Genomic DNA, 22156 nt, shown 5'->3' on the forward strand with positions numbered 1-22156 from the left:
GCCAAGTTCCAAACTTCTACCAAAATTTAATTACCTTAAAATGCAAATCACAACCTGTTAAATGTTTCATCCATCCTAAGCGACCGAACAGAAAACGGCTTCATGGCCCCATGCATACCAGGCCCATTAAACATATCACCAATGACTAAATTACACGTCAGCATATTTTTAAAGACACCGGACCTCTCTCCTCACGAGTAGTATCCAAACAAAACGTACATTAGCTGCGCATAGCTTGTACTCAACTACTCATGCAATCTCTACGGTGATAACGTTACCTCACCCCCGTTTGTTACACCACTGCTTAATGCTAACCAGCGCATTGTGCTTCAGTGCATGTTAGTCACAAACGCAATACAAAATCAAACTTAAACGTCAAAGCCCAATGTAATAACCTTCACTGTCTCGATTCGAACAGCCCGTTTTCCCGGGCAAAACGGAAACTGTAACAGTCTCTGTTTCGTTCTTCAACAACACCTTTTACAAAATGAAAAATTTATAAAATTGTAATAACTATAATAAAGTCTTACAGTCTCTCTACTTTCTCGTGTTTATATACCAAAACAAATGAATGTGCTAAAAGCCTCACTCACTCTTTCTTCTATCCAACAAAATCAAGAAACCACTTCTTGACCTCTCTCTCTTCATCTTCTGCTTCTCCTTCTTCTTTCCTTTTTCTCTCACTCAGATCTCGGCAAGTTCTCCACCGGTTATGGACATGGAATGAGTAGCCGCCGTCTCAGCGACTGCTGCAAGGATATGGACTTGTTATGCGGAGAGGATTCGTCCGACGTGTTTTCCGGCGAATCAACGGCTGATATCTCGTCGGAGGAGATTGATTCTTGGCCTGAGGAGTCAATAGCAAGCTGTTTAGAGGACGAGGGACACTTTGTTCCAGGACTTGACTATCTCTCTAGGTTCCACTCTCAATCTCTGGACGCTTCCGCTCGAGAAGACTCTGTCTCATGGATACTAAAGGCAAGCGTCTAAATATTTATCTATCTCTCTATCAACTTATTTTTCCGGTTAGTAACGCCGGGAGAGTTCACCGATGCTAAAATACGCCGGTCAAGTCGTTTACATGCAGAGAAGGCTTTTTGAGACTGTGCTATTGTTTGGTTACAGGTACAAGCGTATTACAAGTTTCAGCCTTTAACGGCGTACCTCGCCGTTAACTACATGGATCGGTTTCTCTACGCTCGCCGGTTACCGGTAAAGTTTTTAAACGTCCACGTTAATATTCTCTCTGCTTTTTGATCATTTTGATATGACAAATAAGTCGTAGTTTTCACTTTTGATGGGATCTATTGACTTTTCTTCAGAGATTTGAAAACGACTTTGGTGTATGGAAGTTAATTTTATTTATGAAAAATAACGAATAATAGATGTAAATGGAGATATTGATAGAGCAGGAGCGTAGGAGCGGGATGGGGGAGATTTTATTTACTTTATTTAAATGAATTTCTCTTAGTATTATTTAATATTTCATAATAATATATATTATATTTTAGATGATATAATAATATTATACTTTGCTGTAAACTTTCCACTCCATATATCTGCTTTATATATGACTTTTGATTATGGTTTTAAAACGCTCCTCTACTATAATAATATTGTAGATTAATCAATCATGAGATTAAATCATCTTTCTTCGAACAGGAAACGAGTGGTTGGCCAATGCAGCTTTTAGCAGTGGCATGCTTGTCTTTAGCTGCCAAGATGGAGGAAGTTCTCGTTCCTCATCTTTTTGATTTCCAGGTAAGTTCGGTTCTGTTCTAAAGATTCATTTTATAGACTCTGGATGGCTCCAATATGTTTATTTAATTCGCGTCTCATTGTCTGTAATGTAGGTTGAAGGAGTGAAGTATATATTTGAGGCAAAGACGATACAAAGAATGGAACTTCTTGTTCTGAGTGTGTTAGATTGGAGACTAAGATCCGTTACACCCTTCAGCTTCCTCAGCTTCTTTGCTTACAAGATTGATCCTCAGGGAACCTCTCTCGGGCTCTTTCTCACGCATGCAACAAAGATTATACTCTCCAACACTAAAGGTAGTGTAATGTTGTATATTTTATCATACGTTCACTGGTCTGGTTCTAACAAAAAAAACAATATTGGCAGAAGCGAGCTTTCTTGAGTACAGGCCATCGAGCATAGCTGCAGCTGCGATTCTATGTGTAGCCAACGAGCTACCTTCTTTATCCTCTGCTCTAAATCCCCACGAGAGCCCTGAGACTTGGTGTGACGGATTAAGCAAAGTAAGTTGGATTTATAATATTTTTTATAAAACAGAGGACTAAAAAATATTGTCTTTTGATTAATATTTTTTTTTATTTTTTCAGGAGAAGATTGTGAAATGCTACAGGCTAATGAAAGCCATGGCGATAGAGAATAACAGGAGAAATTCACCAAAAGTGATAGCAAAGCTCAGAGTGAGCGTAAGAGCAGCATCCACATTGATGATGCCAAGTGAAGAACCCTCTTTCTCATCATCAGCATCCTTATCTTCTCCATGTAAAAGAAGGAAACTAAGTGATTACTCGTGGGTAGGTGATGACAACTCCAGCTCAGAATAAACAGAGGTGTGGGGGGAGTAAAGTATAACATGAAGTACATGGTTAATGATAATAAGTGCAAGATTCTAAAAAGGGTATTAAATTAAAAGCATGATTAATGGTAAGATTTGCATTAGTTGGGAGAGACAATGGTCATCATTAATGACTTTGCAGATTCCCAAGGAGAAGAAAGTGAGTGAGCGTGATAAACACACGTGTGAGAAGATAAGATCATGAGTGTTTTTATGCGTGTGAGAGAGAAGGGCATGAATGCATTACAGTCACAGTTGTGGAAGATCTTTGGTGAAGGTTTGAATTTCAGACAGAGAGGCCTTTGTCTTAATGGTTCGCAGAAGTCGTGGACCCCAAGCTTCTTTGGGTAGTTGCGAGTGTATATATGTTCTTTTTCTTTGGGATTGAACCCTAATATTTTTGATTCTTTGTGTGCGACTGCACGCGCCGGAGGCGTGTCTTGCACGTGTTTGCTTCTTTTTTTCTCTTTTTTTCTTTCTATGTTTTGATTTACATTTTGCACTCCCTATGCATGCGTGTAAGGCGTCACGTGTGTATATTTTATATGATTTGTTTATTTTCTATAATTGAAATTGTCTTCGAAGTTTTTGAAAAGAAAAATATGTAAGACATGGAGCTAATAATGAAGCAAAGTAATCATGGTCGTAGCGGACTTGTAGATATTGTTAATAGTGAGAAGGACGTAAGATAAGATAATAGGAGTGGTGTGGCCTTGTGGGGGAGCATAAGCCATGTGAACCTCCGAGTTTGTGAATCGAGTTATGTGTATTTTATTGGACGACGAACGTATGAAGACAAAAAGTATACTTGATTTACTTAAATCTAAGACCAAAAGAAAAAGAAAAGATTATTTGATGTTCAGAGAGTTAGTGAGCTCCCTCGCAGCTTTCATCAAATGTAATCCCTGAAATACATTTTTTGTAGATAAGGTTCTCATCTCTAACACACAATTGTACAAGTAATTTTTGTATTTACCTATTCTAACAGCAGTAAAACAAAAACAAAACAAAAAATATGCTAAACACATTCATTCCTTTCTTGGTTTTATACTTATTGGTGTGTAGATGAACAACTAATAAGAGTAGTAGCAAACATGTGATGTTGATCTGTCTCCATGTCAGAGAAAGTGGTCTCACCACAAAACCACAACATAGCAACACCGTTTCCTCTCTTGAACCCCTCAAACACTAGCCACACAAATACCAAGTCTGCATCTATCTATATGCACGAGCACGAATCTACAAGTAGACAGGAAATAAGAAGTAAAAGAAAAGTCAAAACTAAATTACTCCTAAACAAAACACTTAAGGTATATTTTAATCTTATAACCAAGCAATTTTGAGTTTATTCCGACATAAGAGCATCTCCATAAAAACTTTCTATTTTAGAATTTACAAAATTTAATATTTGAAATGTTAAGGTATTATTTTCCAAAAGAAAAACTTCAAATTTAACTTAAAAATTATTTATAATTTACACTTTGGTCCTTATATTTTTCATTACTAATATAAATCCATAAATTTTTTATAAATAACTAGCACATATATAAAAATATTACTATTAATATTAATCAATAAAATATTACACTAAAATATAAAATCATAGATAGAAATACATAACTAAATATTAAAACTACAAACAAAATTCCATAAAATTATTTCCGTAATGCTCCATTTTCGGTTACACAATTTTTTTTGGATAATATTTTAGAGCTTCCAGAGAAAATTTACTAGACTATTAGTGTTGTTGTAATATTTAAATTTGTGTAATAATTATGTCTCCATGTATCTTTTTAAAAAGTTTTTCTTATTAAGTTTTTTGTAATATTCTTATTGTCTAATTCTAGTTTTGAAATATTATAAATCTTATTTTAAAATTTTTATTTAATTTTATGTGTAAAATTTGAATTTATAATAAAAAATTTGAAGTGTTTATTATATACAAAAGTTTTAAGATTAAAACGATAAATAAAAAGAAACTTAAGTATCATAAATGTGATGTGTAATTAATTATAAGGACCAAAATACAAATAAAAAATGAAACTTCAAATTTAGAGTTTTGAGTAGTGAAACTTCAAATATGAAGTATCAATTTTTAAAACTCTAAATTTGAAGTTTTTTTTAGAGGAAAAAACTTTATATTTGAAGTTATAAAATATGTTCTAAGTGAACTCTGCGTCGAAAAAATATCTATATCCGCTTAATTCTAATCAATTACTAGTTTAATATTTATTTATACTTAATCAAAGACATTAGTTTTTCATCCCCCAATGAACAAATCTTGCGTCTCATAAACTAATCTCACTACTGCTTTACTTATCTATCGGATTTAACAACGTAATCTACTTTTAAATGCTCATGACGCTCCTCTCTATTTTTTCATTATTTTAATTTACATCACTTTTTACATCTTTCAACCATAAACTGATGTTGACATCATTGTATACATTTAAATCTGTATATAAATTATTGAACATGCACTGTGATCAAACTATTCCACTCAGAAGTACGTAAGAATTTGTGTTACTACTTTTACTCCAGTACCAGTCAGTATTACTATTCATTAACTTTATAAGGAAAGTTGCCATGATTTTGAAATTCATGAATATATAAATTGGTATGGTGCAAGAGCATCAATATGACATGACGAGTCACGAGCTGAGGAGGAACCACATTGACTTATATAAAAGGGAATACGTACAAGATAACTATTACAAGAATGAAAAAGAATAGAAGCTTTCCGCACCACTATTTAATCTAACATGAAGCAAAGTAAATAGAGATTATACTATATATATGGTTGTTAGGTGACTAGCACACACATTTGGACATATCCATTATATCAAGCATCGCGATTGCCTCCATCATTCTTTATTAACTTCTTGTTTATCCTAACCCTCTTTCGGGTTTTGATTAAGACAGATAGGGACACAAAGGGACTGAAGCTTATATCTCATGAGTATGAAGACATTTATCTTTTAATTACTATCTTAATTATCTTTGTCCTGTCTGTTTGGTACACGCGTTCGCCATTAATTGCATACCTTTAAAATTATCTGCATTAATATTTAGAATCTTTTTTTGCACACATTTCACCCGCACTTAATTAATTAAACCAAACATATACGATGATTCTTGTATAGAAACAGACAACGACATCTGCTGGGGATGCGATTAAGACAAAATGGCATTATATAATGACATAATTTGCATTCATTCTAGTTTTAGAGAAAATGGACAAGTTTAATACCGTTTCATTACACACATACACATGTAAGTGAGTGTCATGTGTTGTGTGTATATGCGTACGTAGATCATGAGGATGAGGGTAGGAGGAATAAGATCAGAAAGACTTCGCTTTATTCTCTACTAGTATTAAAAGTGAAGGATCCTAGCTAGGTCGTGTTTACTCAAAACCAAAGGCATATAGTAATATATATCCCACCCGTCTATTTATATTTCATATTTTTTTCTTAAGAATGTAAATATCATTGAAAAATGAATAGTTAAATGTTACAAATTGTAAGAAATTAATAATTGAGGTACAAATTAATCCCATGAATCAAATTACTCCGCCACTGATTCGATGCATTTAATCTTTAGAGAAGAAGAAACAATATATTCATTAAATTAATCAAACTTTGGATGCTTGAAAAGCAGAAAGAAATACAAAGTGATAAGATAGCAGTTAGAGAAGGAATATTTAAAAAGGGGAGAATGCAATGGTGGCATGGCCCGACCCGTAGGGCGTGAGAGAGTTAGTGAACTTGGTCTATCGAGGGAGCGTCTCTTATTATGTATTGCTTTAGGAATTTTCGTGGGTTTGCTTTTTGTTATTTATGATCACAAACCAAGATTTAGTCACTCTTCCTTATGTGCACTCTCATTCCGCACCTTAGTGGACATTGACACTTCTTAGGAAAGTCCTTTGTTTCATCATCAATCACTCTTTTGCTAATCCCACCTATTCATGTTGTTACAAGGACACTCGCACGCGTGCGCGCACAGAGAAGCTCTAACTAATTATCATCTTATAATTAAGCACGTTTAGTATTAGAACTTGGATTTTAAATCCAACAAAAAAAACAATTTTAATAGTTCACATTCAACATGTGTGTTAGTCCACTTTCTGCCGGTACTTATTTCCTTATGATTAAAAAATTATATTGGTTTTGATTTGATTTATATTAGACTCCATAGCTCAAAGTTAGCAATATATAGTTTTGATTCTTTTCGATTAATCTAAAGAATGCAAAGGAAAAAGAGGATGAACGTGAGAGAAAGGAGACGAGCATAAAAGAAAAGTAATGAGCACAGTGACTGAAAGCGATAAAGGAAGATTGTAAGTTTTTACAGACAGAAAATTTTACAGAGATTTCAGGAAAGCGATGAGAAACTGTAAAGTTGAAAGCAAAAGACATTTTTTAATGGGAAGAAAGCTAGATTTTAGTTAAAGAAAGACAAAAAGATATGTTACACTCTTTTAGATTTGACATTAAAGAAGCTTGTGAATGTCACTTTGTAGGAACCATGCCAATGATACATTGATTCCAAATTCACAAATGAACTTATTTATTCCTACAATCACCATCCGAAATAAGATTCAATTATGGGCATTGTTTTGATTGGGCTACAAATTGGAAAAGGGTCAAGACCCATATGTAAAGTCTTGGACTTTTATATTTTGCAGATTAAAGTCCTTAATCTTCTTGATCAAAGATTCAAAGTCCTCAATATTCTTGATCAGCAACATTCAAATGTTTCATCTTCCTCCCCTCTGAAAATATTACTTCATAGTACAGTTAGTTGTTTTCAGGTCATATTCAAAATGAACAATATATGTCCAAATTTCTTGAGAATGTTAGAATCAATTTTTATAATGCTAAAAAGAAAACTTTTTTTTATTTTCTTATCAATTTGTATATGAGCATTATTCACTGATGTATTAACCACATAGATCATATTGCCAAGCCATCAAAGATGCCTAAGATCATCCATATCATCATCATCAAACTGGAACTTGCTGAAAGTGAAAAGCATGTAGCCATGTTGATCACTTTGTTTGGGAAAATGGAGCTAAGAAACAAGGGACCTTTAGCATGGAGAAGTTTGTTGTTTGCACATGTGGAATGTGGATAATCTTCTTAACAAAGCTATTGCCACTTTCGCTCAGATGGAGATGTCAGGGATCAAACCTACACTTCGAGCCGTCCTCACCACCCATGCTCAGTCAAGTAACCATACACTAGATGCTTACGTTTTTTTTCGAAGAAGAGGGACTTCTACAAGATGGAGCCAAATATGATCCACTACGCCTCCCTCATTGAGATGATTATGAAGACTGAGACCATGGATGAGGCAATCAGAGTACTCTAACTGATCAAGTATGGTATATTCAACCAGATTTGCAACATGATCTTCGAGAGATGTGCGACAGTATTCCAGGAGGGGCATACCTACAAACGTAAGTATGTCGGCAAAGATGGTTGATGTGGTTATCCGCAATGGAGGGAGTTACCAGTTGAGCTACACAGCCTACTTACACACCATCTCTCATATGCACGCCTAGAGATAGAGTTGGTAAGAGCATGAGACGTCACACAACATGGAGTTATGCCGATACGGAGTAAGCTATTGTGATTCAGTAGGAATTTTATTTCAGTTACTCTGGGACAAGTATTTTTGATCTTAACGTTTTTATTGCTCCTGGTTTCCATAGGTTGCATACTTTTTGGGACAACTATGCATTTCCTGTTGAGTATGTCTTTAGTCCTGCTTATGTGTTTGATGTTGTGAAAGTGCATGTAGATCAGTCTCAAACCTTACTGTAGTTTTCTTATGCTAGAATACTTTTGGTTTGGCAATCAAGAACAAGTCATGAAAAAGGGTTGTAGGCTCAATTTAGATGTTGTCTTACGTTAGTTGATGAAGGAATCATGGCAACAAGAACAACAAACATTTACTCTTTTTAATTGAATGTTATGTGCTGATGCATTCTAGGTTTTGTGTACATAACTGACTAGGTCTAGAGGAAGATCCTTGTTTTTATAGTCTTGGGGGTTATTGGTTGGTGTCTTTAATGGATTTGAAAATCTAAACTAAATATATTGTTATTGGTTCTATGATTTTAAAATTCGTATTGAAATCATGTTATTGGTTTTATTATTTATAAATTCTAATTTAAATCAAGTGTTATTCAATCATACAGATTTGTTAATAGATTTGATTTTATAATGGATTTGAATTGATTTGTATAGATTTCTTTGTTAAAAATACAAAGACTCAAATCCAAGGAAAAATCTCCGGATTTATAAATACTAATCCGAGAAAATTTGAAAATCTGTATATTTTTTTTTTGATTTGTAAATACTATATGAATTTCTAAATCAATCAAAATATATAAACCAATAACACCTCAAGCATCCTTACTAGTGTTTTATTTTCAATTTTTGCTTCTTTTTTACTCAAATAGTGCTTCATTTTCTTTTTCACCTCTTCAAATCTTGAAGAATCAAACTGTATTTCTTCAAATTTAAAGAAATACTGTTTAGTTGATCATTTTTTTAAGATGAACCTTTTTTTTACAAACTAATCCTTTAACATATTGTTATTTTATACTTGAATAAATTAGAAGTGTTTATCATCATCTAATTAACTTCAAAGTTTATATTATTACTTTCATCTAATTAAATGTTAATAATGAAGAACATGAAATTATCGATTTCCGAGAATTTTATGTTCGATTTAGAATAGTTTAGAATAAAATAAGCTCATTTTTGTTTCAAAATACTTTGGTTAATCACTTTATATATATATAGTGTTTCTTTATAAAATCTTAAATTCTTTGTTTATTTATTTATGTTATGTATAATAATTGTCACATATAATGATTTTTAACTTATAATAAATAGTATGACAACTTGTTTAAGAGCATGTAGCGTCGATGATCACAATACATGGGAAAGTGGGGAATATCCCCAGTTACACTTCACCTTTTGTGGGGCTTGGAAAAAAGGGGAGTTCAGCATGACAAGCTTGTTTAACGCGCATGGGGATATTCCCAGTTACCATTATATTATGTGTTTGACAAATCATTGACGAGCATCACGAACAAGCTAATCAAGGAAACTTGTTTCATCTTTGCATTCGACATCTTTTATGATCTATAAAGAGCTAGATCATAAACATTTGACTCGCTCTAATCAGACTTTAATTATAATTATTGATTAATTAACATATATATATATATGTTGGTCTTATATCAATATTGATATAATTAATCCATTTATGGATTTATTTATATTAAAAAGAGCATCGGCTAATATATTTGTATAAACTTGTTCGCCAAGACTTGTACAAATTCGGTTCTATCAGTATATTCTAATGTAGAGTTTGTAAATTGTTTTATGAATAATGATCACACAAGAAAATATTCCCATAACGAGAGCAAAGAGGAAAACTGCAGCTTGCTTTAGAATTTAACAACATTGATTACAAGTAGTTTTGACTTACTGTAGCGTTAAATCGATTTTAGTAAAAATAAAGATTAATAAATAAAGTCAATGTTGAAGATCTTAAACATAATATGAAGAGAGAAACTCACATATTGATGGAACCAAAGTGAATTTCTCATTCAATTTCCTATAAAATGTCTATTTACTTTAAATTATTGAAACAAAGAGAGCGATATCGAGAGAGAGAGCATGATGATTTGGAATATTTTTTTCCATAGTTTCAGGATGATGAAGTAGTTCCCAAAGTTTGAGTATTTGTGTAATTCGAATATTGTCTTTGGTTCTTTTAGCTGCTGTTTTTTTTTATACAGACTGAGACTAATGAGACGAGAGATTTCATAATTACTTTGCTATTGGTTTGCTTTTATTCAATGACTTTTTTTATGCAATCCTATAGTTTCTTTGATTTTATTTTGTGGTTTTGGTCAGATCTTGTGCATAATTTGATTGATTATAGTTAGATTATTAAACATCATTCGTGGATGGGATTTTCATCTTGTATTCGTGGACTATTTTTTAATTAGGTGTTGAGTTCAACGAAAATCTAGATTTATTCTTATCAACCTTTTCACAAACACTTCAAATTTAAAAGTCAAGCTTTTCTCAAATATTTAAGGCAACTAAACACCTACTCTAAAAAGTTACTCATTATGTTATAAAAAGATTCATATTTTAGAAAAATAAATATTTGTTTAATAATCACATTAAAAGAATTTGTCAAATATGATTTCTGATTTCGATAGTATTAATATTATATCACAATTTTGTTACTAGATTAAATTTTAATTTTAAATGAATATGAATCACTCATATTCAAACATAGGTTTGAGAGAATTTCTCATAAATTTTTCAAAGAATCTTTGAGAAAATCCTATCTCTCTCTTACTTTTTCAATTTTTTTTTGCTAAGATACTCATAGATTATTTAGCAATGGAGCTGATCTTATACATGTGTTGTGTACATTGAACTTTCTTGGTTTGACAATTAAGAACCGGTAATGACAAATGGGTGTAGGCTCTATCTTGATGTTGTCTTCAGTTGGTTGTCTTATGTCAACTCTAGCTCCTTCCTCTACCGCAAACGCCTTCATCTCAGTCTCTGTTGATCAAATGTGAAACTCTATATCTCTCAGATAGGCCGTGTTCATTGAAGCTATGTAGTTACCATTATTGTATTTATTATCTCTTGCCTTCAGTGCCCCACACTACACAATCTTTAAATTTAACTGCCACAGCCCGCTACAGATTTATGAACACCTGCCACCCATTTTCCCATTCATTTTGCATTCTCGAAATAAGAAAGGTTCTAAATAAAAAACAGATGTCAGCTTCATATATCGCATTTACAAAAGTTATATCTGGTATCGCTAAGGCCATCAATAGCGACACTAGGAATATTCAATAATAATTGGTAAAATACTCCCATTTTCTAAACTTAAATCTGACAAGCTACTGATATCAATAAGATATGTGGTGGGGACTTTGAGTTTCATGTCACCAGAGGCATTCATGTGCAACGAGAATGATGAAAATGTGGGAGGCCATCAGATTTTTGGTCACTTGGTTGCATACTATAATACCAGATGGTGTATGGAAGAACACTTTTGCAGATTATAAGACTTTCTAGGCTAAGTTCAAAGTCATAACCGATCCAAACCACAAGATTACTTAGAGAGTCAGCTCTCAAACCCATGGCTTGTCGGATCTAATGAAGAAATGTCTAGCTTGGGACCGTAAGCAGAATTGGAGAATCCTGTGCTTCTCCAAAACCCTGAATTTTCCGGTAGTGATGACCATAAAGCCATTCCTCAGCTTAACCAACTGCTTATAGACCCTGTTCCTCCTCCATAAATCTGCTAGAACTTTGTGTTCAACTCCGGGAACGGTTAACACGGCTTGAAGGAGAAACCAAGTAAGGTAGCTTTGGAAAGGAGATGTTTGCTTATAAATACCCTGTTTGATTACTTGTATGATCATTTTGGGTGCTTGTCTTTTTCACGTTTCAGCAGATGAAACCAGAAGAGTTAACTGCATTTGCTTTAGCAGGGAATTTGCAAAAGCAAATAAGTTCAGGAAACATACAAGAAAACGACGTTCGGTTTAGGAGTAAAGCCTGATGCTAGAACATACACTACAAATACTTCCTTAATATTTTTGATCTTCAACATTCATCATTATCCTAAGTTTCAGTGTACTGAAATAAAATGTAAATGTTGACCTTTTCATTAGCGAGTAGTTATGCTTCTAAACATGATTTTTTTTTTTGGTTCAGAGGATTCTAATTTGCTATATACACAAGAAAACACCAACACTCTCTATGTTCTTGGCATCACCCACACTCGATCTATGCTTAACCATTATAAGCAATACATTCACTTATTCAGAATAGTAACAGCTTTACCCTTTGCCGTTTTTCAATGGACAACTCCTTCAGTTGCATCATGTGTCACTACTAAGTTGCAGCTTCTCTCTCACGTTGTTCAGCTGTGAAACAAAACTATATTAATATCATCTGCGGTGAAATGCAAGGATGTACCATTTATTACTTTGGTAGCATTGACACTTACCACTTTCTTTATACGATCATTGGCAGCACGAGTTCCTCCAGTGACAGAATCAGAATGGTAAGGGCTACATATACGCACATCTTCCATTATCACCATGTCTTTGTTTTCCCACTTTACATGAAGCCTGGAAAATGTGACACATTCATCAACTGAGATATATAAGAGTCTAAAGCCATGCGTCATGACCGGTTCTTAATTACTAAACCAAGAAAGCTTAGTGCACACAACATAAGCAGCCAATAACGCATCTCGAAATTGATATAATCAAACTCACCCAATGGTAACATAAACTAGCTGATTACTTTCTTTGCAATTCTACTCGATCATTGTAAGAAGACTAGAGTAAATATCTGAGGTTTGAAGCTGATTAACACGCATTTTCATAGAAGCAAACACTGAAAGCAAGACTAAAGACAAATTCAAACCATAGAGCAAAAACATTGTTAGTCACAAAAAGTAAGCATCTTCACCACACCAAGCGCAATAATACACACGCTAAATTGAATCAAGATCAAACATAACTAAAGAGAAGTCCTAACGATTCACAGTTCCTTAAACAAGCCAACCACTCACAAAGTAGAATCAACCTAGGCTTCTTGGCACAAGAACTAACCAAAACCACGCTAAAAAAAGATTCAAAGAACCAAAAGATCCTTACGTCTTAGACAAAGCGTCGAAGATCTTCTGCCCCTCTGCGGTAACGCCAACACCAATGCTCTCGATCCTCCTGCATAATACGTTGCCTCGTAAGATTCAATCAATCAGTCACAACGAGTGAATCATTCAACAAATCACACACCTAATAGCGATTGCCTCTTTCTCTAAGAGTCCACTGAGATCAACGAAACACTTTTTCTTTTTCCAATCAAGCGGATCTTTACACTTCCCAATGAGATTGGCCTTGGATATGAAACTTGCGTTCACCGTCCGTGTAGTCATCATCGATTTACATTTTCCCGGAATCGCTCCCTCTCGTAAAAGTTCACGTCAAGGATACATCTCAAGAAGACGAAGAAGAAGTAGCAAAGAGATAAAAAGAAGTAAGATCGAAAGGATATGGAAGATGACGACGTGTGGATCAGAGTCGTATGACAAGACGATCCCCTTGAACTCGTTTCCAGTCGTCAGCTTCACCTCGTACGTCTTCCCCACCTCGTACTCGTCACCGCTTCCTCCACCTCCGGCTTTGGTCGCCGTCGCGTTCGCTGGACTCATGGCGGCGATTGGAACTTCCTCTTCGCGCTCTCAGACGGTGGTTCTGGAAAATGTAGCGGTTGAGAAATATCTTCGGTTGTAACCGTAAATGAGCCTCCGTTAAATGGAATAAAGGCCCGTAGAAACCTCTACTTTAATGGGCCTAACTTAGCTAATATCCAATGGGCTCAATTCTATAGTGCCAAAAGTCATCATTGCAAGTAATTTGCAACCCACATTAAATCCTAAATTAGTTGGAGGTCCTCATCTTTTGTTTTCCTTATCATTTTTAATAACAACATCACACCAGCTTACATACCAACCAAATGTCTGACTGCAGGTTGGCTATTACTCAATGTAATTAAGCCTCTAAACACACTCCTATTTTGACCATGAAAGCCTGTCCAGCTAGAGTTCAACGAGTAAGAGGCATCAAACTGGAGATTTTGGAATAACTTTAATCTAAATAGCGTCCTTAACTTTGTGGCACACTACTCACCGCAGGTCTTGTGAAGGTGGCATAGGTTGCTACTAAAATTCTTCCAAATATGGAGGTGTTCAGTTAATAGAGTCATCACACTGGCTGCATTCTCCGCCACAAGTTCGTTTTCTTACTCTTTTTACATTGCATAACTCCCAGCTTTGTTTCGAATGTCACTATTGCACTCTACTCAGTATGCAACAATAACACCACGGACGGTGGAGTGTCTCTGCACTCCCAAGTTGGCGGCATTGAGACTACTATAACAGATGGTACTATATCATGTTCTAATTGCTCACAAAAACTACAATGCAGATTCACATCTTTCACATCTGCAGGGTGGCATGACGAGAATGCTGTTGGGTTTGTTTACCTGAATGACCGTCACTGTGAAACCTCTCATGAGGTGGACATAAGAGGTGCAGAGAACACCACAGGTTTCCCTGATGCTACAGTTGATGAAAGAAGCACAATGGACTTAACACCACTACTTTGTCAAACGGAGACAGTGGTAAGCATTGACAGCAAAGCAAGTGATTTCACTTGGAAACAACAACAATGCAGCAAGAGTATTTGCTAATCATCATCATCAAGTAAAATAAAGGTTTGAGGATGCTTAGTGTAAGGGTGAGATGCAAGTCGTGTAACTTCAGTCTCTGTTTCTGGTGGTTTTATATTTGTCTATTTCTATTAACAAAAATAAAATAACTATTTGTTATCATGGTCTGCAAGTAAAGTTTTGGACTCTACTCCCATTTAGCCTTAGACTTTGTTTCATCAATTTAAACCCACATATTTATTAATTCTATTTTTTTACTATATTATGTTATTTTTGTGTGTACTAGATTAAACATATACACGTGGATTTACAGTTTTTTTTAATTGTTTAATTTTGCAATATAAACAATGATAAAGACTGCATAGCTATTTGAATTTTAAAAATAAGTCTCGACTTGGGACTAAAGTAATAAAAGAAAGGAACGTAAACTCTAAAACATACACAAATTTCAGTGCGTCTTCACTTTCAAGATAGTTTAATGAGGAATGTAAATCCCGAGAAATTTTAATTTGAATTTCAGTTCTCTTTCGTTCATCAGTTAGGTCTGTTGACAAACCCTCTTCACTACTATTTCTGTTACATCATTTAAGAAATAATGATGGACAATAAAATTGTCAGTAGATGTATATATGAGATTGTTGTCGTCGGCCTATATAACCAGTAGTTTCGGCTCATCATTTTTTATATAGCGTTGTTGTAGCTTGAGCGCATAAGATGATCCTTTTTAATCCTTAGTGCTTCACTGAATTTTGTTTTTCTTCATCCTTAATATCCTAAAAGAGATGCCCAACAAACTGCATTGTATTGCCTTAAACAAACAAAAACATGAGTCAATACCATACAAAATGAAAATTGTGAAGGTCTTTATTTGTACCAAATGGAACCTAGCAAACTCACCTGGTTCATGATTCTTTGAGAATGATTATAGCTAAAGTTTTGCATGAAAAAATACAGCCCTCTCGCTGGTTTAGCTTCATACTAACAAACTCGAACATTTAATTGCACTAAGATATCTTTTTCGATTACGATTTTCCACAAAGGCCTGCTTGAAAGCAATACAACAGATTAAGAACAAATGCCAACAGTCAAGCCACACCCATCAGCTAACTATCCATTACCCATTTCCAAGTGGGAGAAACTTATTCAAACAATAGGCGGTTTTCATTATCGATCAACCATAACTCTAGCTATTCCTCCACTCACGCTTATGTTTTCAATAAGCTCGGCGTTCACTCGGTCAATTACCATGTTGGCGAACTCACATTAGCCGATAGCTATCAAGGGATCGAGCTCAGCTGGAGGATTTTCTTTGATAAAAGTACTACCGGAAGGGAATCTCCAATAACATTCTATTTTCTTTTATAATTTACACCAAAATAAAGTAACTCTGTTATAGTGTAACTTTTGTTCTAGTGGTGTTACTTTATAATAGAGTAACTCTATTATAGAATAACACCATTGGAGCAAAAATTACACTATAATAGAATTATTTTATTTTTGTGTAAATTATAAAAGAAAAAATAGAGTTCTATTGAAGATGGTATAAGCCTTCATAATAGCATTCCCTCTATCAAGTGCATATTTACAGAATAAAATATGAATAAAAATCGTGGGTATATATGTCTATGCTATCTCCCATAACGTGGACATTTTTAATGAGGTAACACGAACTCTCTCTATATATATAGTGGTCTATTAATAATAATAAACCGAAAACAGTAAAAATTCAATTCAATATTTTGTCAATTCTATTTGATTAAAAACGTACTTTAACCTAGATCAAAACCAATAAATGCAAGCCTATAGAAAGTTCGAAACCGCTACCAAATTAGAGACGAAGGAATACTTTTTTCCTCGACTGAAATAGTATCGTACACACTTGTATCTGGCCCATAAAAGAAACTAATGCAAGTATTTAACTGTTTTCAGAAGACGAAGCTAGCTTTTTAGAGTCTAAAAGACATGTAAACAACTTGTTCAATGTATATACATTAGATTTAATAGTGGGAATAAATCGATCCGTGATTTGCAGAATCTTCAATATAATACATAATAAAGAGCTCTATATATCCAAAAACATGTATTTACATTGGGTGGGTTTATGCTTTTCGGACCAAAAAGCTAAGCCTACTTCCGCAATCTCCCATTGACACTGACGACTTAACACATTCTAACACGCATTTCTTCTTTTACAAGCAATAGAGATAAAGGGCCAAAAATATTTAAGCGACCCTCCTTTTCTTCTATTAAGAAAAATGTATATTTGATACAAAATTCACACAGGACTTTCTTCTTGACTAATAAGCAATGGAACTTTGTATTCATCTTCTTCTTGATGATAGATAGTTTTGATGGGTTTTCTTTCTTCCTTTGGATTTTGTTTTTCTTCGGTTTCCTTCAATTGTCCCCACGATACTGTGTAATATCCAACGCCACCTATGGCTGCTCCTAACACACTGCACACACATGCACCAAACATATACTCAATACTCAAGCATGGTAACTATATGCAAATAAATTATGACGATTAGTAAATAATCTTTAACGAATTACCTGCCGTAGTGAAGACTGTTGACGAAGAAGCTGGTGCCAAAGAGTGTTGCCCAAAAGATACCAAAAGGTTTGAATAATGGTACATAATATGGTCCTTTCATTTGGGTGCACTTTACGTGTACGCTTGTTCGAATCACACTTCCGAATATTCCCTGTTTTTATTACATTCATGATAGGTTACTTAGCTATACGGATACTAGGTTGTGTTTGTATATAATTGTGCCTAAATTTAATTACCGTGGCGATAATGAGAAAAAGATCGAAGTTAGGTTCGATCTTCCATGCACTTAGGTCTCTTTCCATATACAACGAGAAGATAAGACATTGAACCGTCCCGACTATGCTGTAAAACGAAGCCACTTTCATAACGTGTGGATACTTTTTGACCGTCCCTGTCTGACAAAAGATTGAAAATAATTATAATCTTAATTGAATAAAAGGCATACATATGGTTTATATTATTGTTGAAGGTACCTGAACAACATTGAAGAGGGAGACAAAAAAAACAGCTGCGGCCAAAAAGATACAACCAAGGAACCAATTGTCGGGAAGATTGTAGTAGACCAAGAGTTTAGGGATTGATTTAAGAAGATGATTTGGGGAAGGAGACGAAGCTGGTCTTATGAAGGGACCTTTGTATAGTTCTTCAACAAATGCTCCGCTTAATGAAATTACTGTTCCCATCACTTTAGCCCTCGTGCTCGTGTTTCTCAAGTCCAACTTGCTCCTTCTATTTGAGCATACATAGTTATTTGAAAATCGTCACCTCTAATTGATATGCAGATTATGAAATGGTGATGTAGATGGCTTACCCGAGAATAAGATTGAGCAAGAAGGAGAATGAAGGAATGAGTAATCCCATTGCGCATACCACTATGGGTGAACTGAAGCTTAGTCCCACGAATGCCAAGTTTTGGAAAAGAAATACCCTTCATATATAAAAAAATATATTTCAGTGTACGTGTACATGCATGAATAACAAGCTAATTAGTACGTTAAAAAATCATGCAAGTGCAGTACGTGTGTGCTAACAAGAGGGTAAAATAATTAGACACAACGTCATGCAATTTTTATTTATTTTATATTAATTATTATACAAATAAAACATGGTGTGCGATGCATGCCGCTCACAAGGAAACGTCACGATGTTGTAGACACTAAAATAGCCCTAGTTGTTTATAATTTTGTCCATTTTCGATAGATGACGTGGAAAACCCATGTCATATAATAATATAATATTAATCAAAACATTTTGTGGTTGATACGTCTACAGAATATCACAACACGGACCTTGTATTATTCTTTTGGTTTAAGACCTCCTATTAGTATTGCTAAGGAAAATATTGGGGAAAAGTCTGACCCCTAAAATCTATCTTCATAAGAAAATATTCAATAATAAGGCGAGATGATGTACTCACCCGGTGAAACCAAGAAAGAAAACACGAACGACGAGTGGCCAAGAAAAGATGGACTCTTCAGTTCTGCAAGAATGTAAAAACATAACAAAACCAGAACATGAGTCAAGACTGATGAGTGAAAACATATTATGCTTATAAATTATATGGATCAAGTAGACCGACCTATCATTTCGGTGGAAGAACAAAGAAAATGGAAGAAGAAGAATAGATCCCAAAGCGTTTGTGTAAACAACGAACACAAAAGGACTCATCCCTCCTGTTAAAGCCGTTTTCGCCATTATCGTTAGAGCAATTGTGCATGCCTCCATTATCACCATTGCCATAAACGGCACAAACTCTTGCTTTCTAACCTTCACCTCCATCTCTCTACCTCTACACTTTTAAATTAAATAAACGGCACGACGTCCAAGGATCTAGGGAAATATAGATAGATGTGGAGAAAGAAGGAGAGAGATAGAGAGGTGAAGAAGATTTTCAATGCTATTGGAAAAGATACGGAATTATTGGTTTAATTTCTCCAATGATATATAGAAGATGGAATTGTCGTACATGTTTTATTTATTTATCAATATCTATTTTCAGATAATAACCTTTCACATAGAGGTGAGGCTACTTTACATGCGTGACGAAGCTACACGAGCGTCTCCACAATTGCACTAAGGGTAAGATGTTTACGTCATATTACTTTTTATTTTTTATCGGCATGTGTTTAAACATAAATCCAAATAGTGTGATGCTATATAAACATTTTATTTATGTAGTTACGTCGCGTTTCGTCCTATAACGTATCAAGAGACCATGATTTATATAGAACGTACGTGAGTTCTCCTAATATATCGTCAGAAATAATTATTATCATACGCCAACTGATCAGCGATATGATTAAAATGGAGACCAATTCGTTGTTTATTCCTAATACCCTGAGTTTTTATATACCCGGAGTCTGGAAATGAACATATATAACCTAGATCTGTAAATGTCATGATATAAGCATCATCTGTACTATATGAGGCGTATTGGTTGATTCAGTGTTTGTTTTAGTAAACTTGAGGTTGAACAGAACAGAGCTCTCATGAAGAAGATGAAGTTGAGAAGATTTGGAAATGAATGAATAGTTTCTGTTAATTGTAAAGTAACGAGATACAAGTGTTTATATACAAACCATAAACTATCCGCCGGTACAAGCCGGTTTCAACTAAACCACTATCTAAATGTGTAAACCACATCACCATGCCTTAATAGTTTGTTTTCATAACATATTGATTAAAAATCATTGATATTATGAAGAACAAATGATAAATCTAAACTAATGCATGGTGGTCTGTGGACTGTGGTAACTGAATAATTTAATTACTATGATTTGAGTAACGATGGTTCAAGCGTTTCCACTTTACGATTACAATTGTGACCGACATCTTTAAACATTTTAAACAGTATAAAATTTTAACATTTTTACAAAAAAAAAAACATTTTAAGCAATATATATATATATATATATATATACATGCATATATAATTATATATGCAAGTTTGGAGATTTATCTGGACTCTGGTTCATGAACTTTCAGTTAGTAATTAACGATGAATCTAACTGATAGATACTCTGAACAACATAACGACTGAAAATATGCTTAACTGAGAAACAATATAGTGAAAAAGAAAAAAAGAAAAAAAGAAATTTATAAAGCTTGGCAAAATCCAACAAAAAAATATCTCATCCCATCCATATATATATTTTTAATTCTCATCTCATCTAGATTTTTTCTGTCTGAAACTAACATTATTATCTTTTGTCAAACAACAGATAGCGCAAAACCTCAATATTTATGAACATAGTATACCATCAAATACAACGCCATACCTAATAATCATTATGATTACGTATTCACTTATGTAAGTGGTAGATATTAGGATTAGTATTAGTAGCAACATGCGCGTCTCACTAGACCACAAAACTCTTTCTTAGTAATTAAGTCCCAAATTGTGAAGTAATTATGGGATTCTACCTTAACTTCCACTAACCAACTTTTAAAATTGTAAGCAAAGCTTTTTGTTCAAAATATCATTGTATGTGAAATAAGAGCATGATTAATCTAGTTTTCTTATTTAATATTTTTAACTCACAATTTAACTTTTTTTTTACATTTTCCGGTTAAGAAACTTCTCTTTTTCTTAATTAAAAGTTAAGAATTATTTTTTAGCCGAAATTAAGAATTTAGTTAAAAGACCGGTTTAATCATGACCTAATATTTTAAGCGATATTTTAAGCCCAAGAAAACAAAAAGAAACGACAAGGCATTTGGCTGACATAAGCAACGTAAAATCTTGTAGTAACAATCAGCAAAATTTAGTGGACCAGTCTATTTGTCTACTCTTGGCTGCGGTTGATTAAGGACCCACATTAGAAAATATAAAGATGATGGGGTCCAAATGGCATAATAATAAAGTTGATGACTCGATAATTTTTATTTTAAAAAAATTGAAGAGAGGTGACATTTCTCGTCCAAGTAATTGATACTGTAATGGTTAGTGGAGTCAGAATCATCCAACAAAAAAGTTAGGTTATGATGATGGTTCTACGTTGTTACATTTCTTTCAAAAATCCTAACTATTTAGGTCTGACCTAGGCCGGGGAGTTTCTAGTGATGTTTATTTAGATTATAAATGAACCCATTCATATATGGATCTAACGCAATAATTCATTTATTTGAATTCATATAAACTGGGATGAAAAAATAACTGACAACGTCGAACGGTCGAAGACACAGTATTTTCAATTAATACGTACATCTTAAATACAAATTGATTTTTAAATGGGTTAAGAACTCTGAACATTGGGTCAAATTGAGTGACCAACTGACCATACATCTTAAACGGTGAATCTTGTGGCTACTTTAAGGGAACTAGGGGACTTCGGCAAGGAGACCCGCTTTCGCCCTACCTGTTCGTCCTTGCCCTTGAGGTCTTCTCCCAACAGCTGAAGCGGAAATTTCTTGATGGATCTATTGGCTACCATCCTAACACCTCCACACTTCAGGTCACTCACTTATCCTTCGCTGATGACTTGATGATCTTCACTGATGGTACTGCTGAATCGATAAGATGTATAGCGGCAACAATGGAGGACTTTGCTCTTTGGTCGGGGCTGAGAATGAACAAAGCAAAGACAGAACTTTTTTCTGCGGGCCTGAACTCGGAAGAAGCCTCGGAGATCTCTCAGCATGGATTCGCCCTTGGAAAGATGCCAATCCGTTACTTAGGTCTCCCTTTGCTGTATAGG

General features: G+C 34.3%; 3 protein-coding genes across 4 annotated transcripts; 1 reads left to right on the top strand and 2 right to left on the bottom strand.

The window, feature by feature from the left end:
• Positions 1–499: 499 nt before the first annotated feature.
• LOC103852637 (cyclin-D1-1) lies at positions 500–3231 on the top strand. Of its 2 annotated transcripts, XM_018656223.2 has the most exons (7): positions 536–700; positions 738–978; positions 1126–1212; positions 1663–1761; positions 1854–2055; positions 2126–2262; positions 2347–3231. In XM_018656223.2, exons 2-7 carry the CDS (start codon positions 760–762, stop codon positions 2578–2580), a joined length of 978 nt encoding a protein of 325 aa, XP_018511739.1. In that variant the 5' UTR covers positions 536–700; positions 738–759; the 3' UTR covers positions 2581–3231. The 2 variants fall into 2 exon arrangements, with proteins under 2 accessions (XP_009127780.1, XP_018511739.1); XM_009129532.3 differs by having other exon boundaries at positions 500–978.
• A 9068-nt stretch (positions 3232–12299) lies between these two features.
• Positions 12300–13980, bottom strand: LOC103852638 (protein LSM12 homolog B). The gene is made up of 5 exons (XM_009129533.3): positions 13730–13980; positions 13471–13645; positions 13330–13398; positions 12672–12795; positions 12300–12588 (listed from the first exon to the last, which is right to left on the bottom strand). Exons 1-5 carry the CDS (start codon positions 13884–13886, stop codon positions 12544–12546), a joined length of 570 nt encoding a protein of 189 aa, XP_009127781.1. The 5' UTR covers positions 13887–13980; the 3' UTR covers positions 12300–12543.
• A 2968-nt stretch (positions 13981–16948) lies between these two features.
• Positions 16949–19398, bottom strand: LOC103852639 (WAT1-related protein At1g70260). Its single transcript, XM_009129534.3, has 7 exons — positions 19039–19398; positions 18877–18939; positions 18271–18387; positions 17933–18188; positions 17696–17854; positions 17459–17610; positions 16949–17361 (listed from the first exon to the last, which is right to left on the bottom strand). The coding sequence occupies exons 1-7, from the start codon at positions 19236–19238 to the stop codon at positions 17181–17183; spliced, it is 1128 nt and encodes a 375-aa protein (XP_009127782.1). The 5' UTR covers positions 19239–19398; the 3' UTR covers positions 16949–17180.
• Between the last annotated feature and the right edge of the window lie 2758 nt (positions 19399–22156).

The sequence above is a fragment of the Brassica rapa genome, chromosome A02, assembly GCF_000309985.2.
Source record: "Brassica rapa cultivar Chiifu-401-42 chromosome A02, CAAS_Brap_v3.01, whole genome shotgun sequence".
NCBI lineage: Eukaryota > Viridiplantae > Streptophyta > Magnoliopsida > Brassicales > Brassicaceae > Brassica > Brassica rapa.

Coding starts and splice junctions, on each gene's coding strand:
- LOC103852638 (XM_009129533.3), bottom strand. CDS start 13,886: ATGAGTCCAGCGAACGCGACGGCGACCAAAGCCGGAGGTGGAGGAAGC. Junction 13,646..13,729: donor TCCACACGTCGTCATCTTCC/ATATCCTTTCGA, acceptor GTGAACTTTTAC/GAGAGGGAGCGATTCCGGGA. Junction 13,399..13,470: donor AAAGAGGCAATCGCTATTAG/GTGTGTGATTTG, acceptor CGTATTATGCAG/GAGGATCGAGAGCATTGGTG.
- LOC103852637 (XM_009129532.3), top strand. CDS start 724: ATGAGTAGCCGCCGTCTCAGCGACTGCTGCAAGGATATGGACTTGTTA. Junction 979..1,125: donor CTGTCTCATGGATACTAAAG/GCAAGCGTCTAA, acceptor GTTTGGTTACAG/GTACAAGCGTATTACAAGTT. Junction 2,263..2,346: donor GGTGTGACGGATTAAGCAAA/GTAAGTTGGATT, acceptor TTATTTTTTCAG/GAGAAGATTGTGAAATGCTA.
- LOC103852639 (XM_009129534.3), bottom strand. CDS start 19,238: ATGGAGGTGAAGGTTAGAAAGCAAGAGTTTGTGCCGTTTATGGCAATG. Junction 18,189..18,270: donor TTGCTCAATCTTATTCTCGG/GTAAGCCATCTA, acceptor ATGCTCAAATAG/AAGGAGCAAGTTGGACTTGA. Junction 17,611..17,695: donor TTTTTCTCATTATCGCCACG/GTAATTAAATTT, acceptor TAATAAAAACAG/GGAATATTCGGAAGTGTGAT.